Source organism: Nicotiana sylvestris, chromosome 2 (genome assembly GCF_000393655.2).
Source record: "Nicotiana sylvestris chromosome 2, ASM39365v2, whole genome shotgun sequence".
Taxonomy (NCBI): Eukaryota; Viridiplantae; Streptophyta; class Magnoliopsida; order Solanales; family Solanaceae; genus Nicotiana; species Nicotiana sylvestris.
In genome coordinates, this window is record NC_091058.1 from 70,480,080 (window position 1) to 70,485,844 (window position 5,765).

The 5,765-nt window shown below is 39.3% G+C and overlaps 1 protein-coding gene across 1 annotated transcript; it reads left to right on the forward strand.

The window, feature by feature from the left end:
• Positions 1–2,225: 2,225 nt before the first annotated feature.
• LOC138885056 (uncharacterized) lies at positions 2,226–3,263 on the forward strand. Its single transcript, XM_070165946.1, has one exon. The coding sequence runs from the start codon at positions 2,226–2,228 to the stop codon at positions 3,261–3,263; it is 1,038 nt and encodes a 345-aa protein (XP_070022047.1).
• Positions 3,264–5,765: the final 2,502 nt, after the last annotated feature.

Sequence of the window (5,765 nt, forward strand, 5' to 3'; positions counted from 1 at the left end):
AAATATTTCACCCTTTATGACTTGGTCAAAGTCCCTTCACTTCGATTATTTCTTGAAGATTTTCCTTATATTCTTTTTTGCCTCACTGTCATCACACCAATTGATCTTATAAACTAATGTTGTCTTATTAACCAACTTTATTGTAATTTTGTTATATGCAATATTAGTTTTTTAAAGTAGAGAACCTCTTTTTGAATGAGTCTTTTGTTCTTTTTGAGCACTAACAATCAGTCATGATAAACTTTTCGAGTTAATAGTTTTTGCTTCCCCCCCCCCCCCCAAAGGTTCACTTTCGGTTCTCTGAAGTCACCTTAAAGTTGAAAAGGATTAGTTGCTTAATAACCTAATTAACTTACAATAATTTAAAATTATCACTATCTCGGGACTAATTTCACTAGCATCACTGTCCATAAGATTTGAGTTTTGCGTGAATTAAGGAAACATCAGACGTCCAATCACAGATGATAAAGTTGATGCTTATTTAATTGCTGGAGTATTTTGTTTGGATTCAAAGACTCAATACGTGTGAATGACTTATACGGTGAAACTTATAACAGTCTCGTTCGTTCCGATATTTTTTAATTGTTATAGTAAAGTGTTGTTATAGAGAACATATATTATAATATAACATAAGAATCGATTCTGAAAAAATTTGACTTTTATAGTGAATGAATGTTATATAAAAATATTGTTATAAAGAGCTCTGAATCAATTTGAATTCAGGATCCCTATTCGAAATCTTAGTGAAATATTGGATTACTTATCTCATGTTTGCTTTTCTTGAAAAAATACTAACTGAAGTGAAGGGTTTCTTCAAACAACAAGGGGCCGGTTCAACTATTATAATATTGACCATGTTATTCATCTCTTCTCGAGAAACAAGTGGGCCCGGCACCCAGATCAGCTGGAGAGACCTAACTTGATCTGAGAAGTGCTACTTTGGTTCGGATAGACTTTATTCAAGAAAATCACCCCCTCCCCCCCCAAAATCACCACAGTTGCTTGAGCGACAACCACCTTGCATCCCAGCCTTCTCGACTTTCTTTGGTGCCAAAGACCAATGACTAGTTAACCAGGAAGACAACTATTTTGTAGCATTCTTTAATATTTTCTCTTAAATAGAGTGACCGCTATAGAAAACATAAAAAGAGGAAGGGAATCATAAGAAACAATGAATTTCACGACCAAGCATTCTTCCTTTTATCCCTCATAAGCATATAAAATTGCTCCTTTGTCATGGTCTGTAGAGTCGTTATAATTAAAAATGGGGCATAGTTCAATTATAAAAGGCGGAAGGACCTCGTTGCAAAACACGAAAAAGTTAGATGGTTGAGATTTGTTTAGCAGGTATAGATCAAAGGCTCAGATTAATTCCCAAGGCATCAAAATAACGACTGAATGGAGAAGGGAAGGCAACGAACTTCTGGTAAGTGAATCCTTCTCTCTCTTCTAATTTCTCTTCCCTCAATCTAAATTCTCTTCTCACCTAAATCTATTCTTCTTCTGTTGCATATTCGAGCTCACCATCAATGGCGTTCATAACTTAGTTTGTTTACCAATTCATTTTCTTTATTTTATTTGTAATACTTTCATTTCAGTCAATAAATCAAAAATTGTCCCAAAATTACTTGTTGTTGAATTTCCTATAATTATGGTTTTGGTTTGAAATCGAGCTAGAGCTTGACAGTTGGTATCAGAGTCTTGTCAATTCCACGCTAAATCAGAGGTACTAATGGTTGAAGGAACTCACATGAAAGTGATGGATGAAAAATTAAACCACCATGATGAGCTGTTGGTCGAGCTGAATGAAGGCAGCAAGCTTTGAAGGACACATTGGTATTCAATGCACCTTGGAACAGTAGTTGGAGAGGTTGAATAACATGGATCGTAGGCAACCTAGGCCACCTGAGCAAATCCCAGGAGTTGGAATTGGACTGCTACCCTTACCAGCGGAGAGTAGAGCAGCTAGACCACAACAAAGACAGGTTCTTAATCCCAAATGGGAGTTACCAAGCTTCGATGGTACTAACCCAAAGGTATGGATTCAAAAATGTGATAGATTCTTCAATTTGTATAAGGTAGCTGAGGATCTTAAAGTAGAGGGGCTACTTTGTATATGAATGGTAATGCTGAGTTATGGTATAATTCCCTGATACTAAGCAGGGGAGTGATTACATGGGATGAGTTGAAGGAGGAGGTATGCAAATAGGTTTGGGGAGGTGTTAATGGAGGATGTAGTGGAAGAATTTAACCGACTACAACAAAAAAGCAATGTGGAAGATTATCTGGTGAAGTTTGATGACCTTAAGGCTCAGATGATAGTGAGGAACCCTGCACTAAATGATGCACATTTCCTTTCTAGTTTTGTAGGAGGCTTGAAGGATGAGATCAAGTATTCAGTGAAGTTGTTTAAGCCTAAAACCCTGAGTTGTGCCATTGAACAGGCTAGGATGCAGGAGAGGGCTATTGAGGCTGCCTTGAAGAAGAACCAACCAGTAGCAAAAGTGACCACTGCTGCTAAGGCTTCAGTTCCAATAGTGGTGCAAAGACCAACTGCAGCTGCTCCTTCTAAACCTAGTCCCTTGAGGCTAACTCCAGAGGTGTATGAGTATAGAAAGGCCAACCAACTATGCTTCAGGTGTGGAGAAAAGTTTGGTCCTGGTCACATGTGCCAATTCAAACAGTTGCAATGCTTGACTGGAGAAGTGGAGGAAGTAGCTACTATACAGGAAGAGCCCCCACCTGAGATAAAGATTGAGTTAGACTTGGGGCCAGAAATACAAGAGACTGTTTGCTTTAATGCTTTGTCTGGTACTAATATGGGAGTCAATACCATACTAGTCAGAGGAGTGTTTAGAAGAAAGGAGCTAACTATCTTGGTGGATTTAGGTAGCACTCACAATTTCATTAACGAGATTACTGTCAAGGAGACTGGTTATGCACCAGTGTTTTCTAATACTTTAAGAGTAACAGTGGCTGATGGCATTTACATGTATACCAACTCTGTTTGTCCCAAGTTCAGCTGGAAGATGAATGGAAAATTATTTGAAGAAAACTTGAGAATACTACAGTTAGGAGGTTATGACATAGTCCTTGGCAATGATTGGATGAAGAAGTTCAATCCAACCAAATTTGACCATGAGAAGAACTGTGTGACCATTAGGAAAAAGGGCAATAAGGTAGTGTTACAGGGCATCAACCAACAAAGGCAATTAGGATGGACTAGTGGAAGCACTATGGGAAAACTGATAAAGAAGGGCTAAACTCTCATGGCACACTTATTCTTGGTACAAGCAGTAGCAGCAAAGGAGGGGGAGCCCATTGATCCCTCCATCCAAACAGTATTGATCACCTATCAAGATGTGTTTGCTGAGCCTAAATCCCTACCTCCTACAAGGGCCCTAGATCATGGAATTCCACTCAAACCATGATCTGCTCTTGTCGGCCTGAGAACCTACAGGTATAATTTCTTTCAAAAAGAAGAACTAGAGAAACAAGTAAGGGAAATGATGCTTAATGGGATCATTAGACATAGTCAGTCACCTTTTTCTTCACCAGCTTTACTAGTAAAGAAGAAAGATGGGACTTGGAGGTTTTATATGGATTATAGAGGACTTAATGAGATAACCATCAAAGATAAGTATCCAATTCCAATTGTGGATGACTTGCTAGATGAGTTATTTGGGTCAGTTATTTTCTCAAAAATTGACCTGAGGTCTGGGTACCACCAAATCCGGATGAAGAGTGAAGACATTAACAAAACTGCTTTTAGGACCCATTTGGGACACTATGAATTCAAGGTAATGCCATTTGGGCTAACAAATGCTCCAGCTACATTTCAAGCATTGATGAACCAAGTTTTTCATTCTCAGCCTCTACTCAGAAAATTCGTGTTGGTATTTTTTGATGACATCCTCATCTATAGTAAGTCTCTACCTGAACACCTGACACATCTGGAGGCAGTGTTTAAAATCCTAAGAGCTCAGACCTTGTATGCAAAGAAATCTAAGTATTCTTTTGGGCAATCAAAGGTGGAGTACTTAGGGCATGTGATCTCTAAGGAAGGAGTCTCTGCTGTCCCTGAGAAGGTCAAGGCTATGGTAGACTGGCCCACTCCTACTACCTTGAGAGGTTTGAGAGGCTTTCTGGGATTAACAGGCTATTACAGAAAATATGTGCTCAATTATGGAGTTATTGCTAAATCCCTGACTGATTTGCTTAAGAAGGAAGCCTTCAAGTGGAATGAGGAAGCTACAGCTGCCTTTGAAGCTCTGAAACAAGCCATGATCAACACCACAGTCTTGTACTTTCCTGATTATTCTCAAGACCTTATAGTAGAGACTAATGCTAGCCAGAATGGTATAGGTACTGTGTTATTACAAAGGGGAAAACTCATTGCTTATTTAAGTAAAGTACTTGCTCCTAGACACAGAGGAAGGTCTATTTATGAGAAATAATATATGGCTATTTTAAATGCAGTAGAAAAATGGAGGCACTACTTGCAATATAAATATTTTATAGTGAGAACTGATCATCACAACCTCAAATTCCTACTGGAACAAAGAGTGACCACTAGCATTCAGCAGAAGGGGTTAACTAAACTACTGGGACTTGATTATGAAGTTCAGTATAAGAAGGGGGCAGAAAACAGAGTTGTTGATGCACTCTCCAGGCAGTTTGAGGGTCAAAAAGGTGAAATCTTGTCTAATCCAGCGGAGTTCATGGCCATTAGTGTAATCATTCTTACTTAGATGCAAGAAGTCAGTAATAGCTATGAAGGGGATACCTATGCAACTACCTTGATCTCTGAGGCAACAGTGGCTACTCAAGGACCTCATATATACCATTACACAGCCGGAGTATTGAGAAAGAAGGGTAAGATTTACATAGGGGATCATGGTCCACTCAGGCAACAATTATTGACAACCTTTCATGGCTCACCAATTGGAGGGCATTCAGGCCAACTTGGCACTCTAAAAAGGCTTTCATAATTGTTCTATTGGTCTTGTATGAAATAGATGGTGACTGACTATGTATCTGCTTGTGATGTGTGCCAAAGAAACAAGGGAGAAAATGTTCCTTACCCGGGCCTACTACAACCTCTACCCATTCCAGACTAGGTTTGGAAACATATCACCATGGATTTCATTGAAGGGCTACCAAAGTCTAAAGGCAAGGAAGTGATTTTTGTGGTAGTTGATAGGAGGTCAAAATTTGCTCACTTTATGACTCTTACTCACCCTTACACTGCAGTGAATGTGGCTAACAAGTTTTTCAAGCACGTGCATACCCTGCATGGATTACCTGACTCTATAGTTTCTGATAGGGATAAGGTGTTCTTAAGCAACTTCTGGCAGGCACTATTTAGGCTGTTGGACACTCAACTTCCTTTTACTACTGCCTACCACCCTCAGAGTGATGGCCAAAGTGAAAGGGTGAATAAATGCATTGAGAATTATCTTAGGTGCATGACTTCTCATAGGCCAATACAATGGAAGCAATGGTTACCCCTAGCTGAGTGGTGGTACAATACAAATTTTCACACCAGCTTAGGGTGCACTCCATTTGAAGCCCTATATGGCTTTACTCCACCACATTTATCAGTTGTGCCACTGTTAGATACTACTGACCAAGCTGCTAGTGATGTTGTTATGAGAAGGCAGCAGGTTCAATAACTGTTGCAGGATAATTTGATAAAGGCTCAAGAAAGGATGAAGTTATATACATATCAGAGAAGAATTGAAAGGGAATTTCAGGTGGGCGAC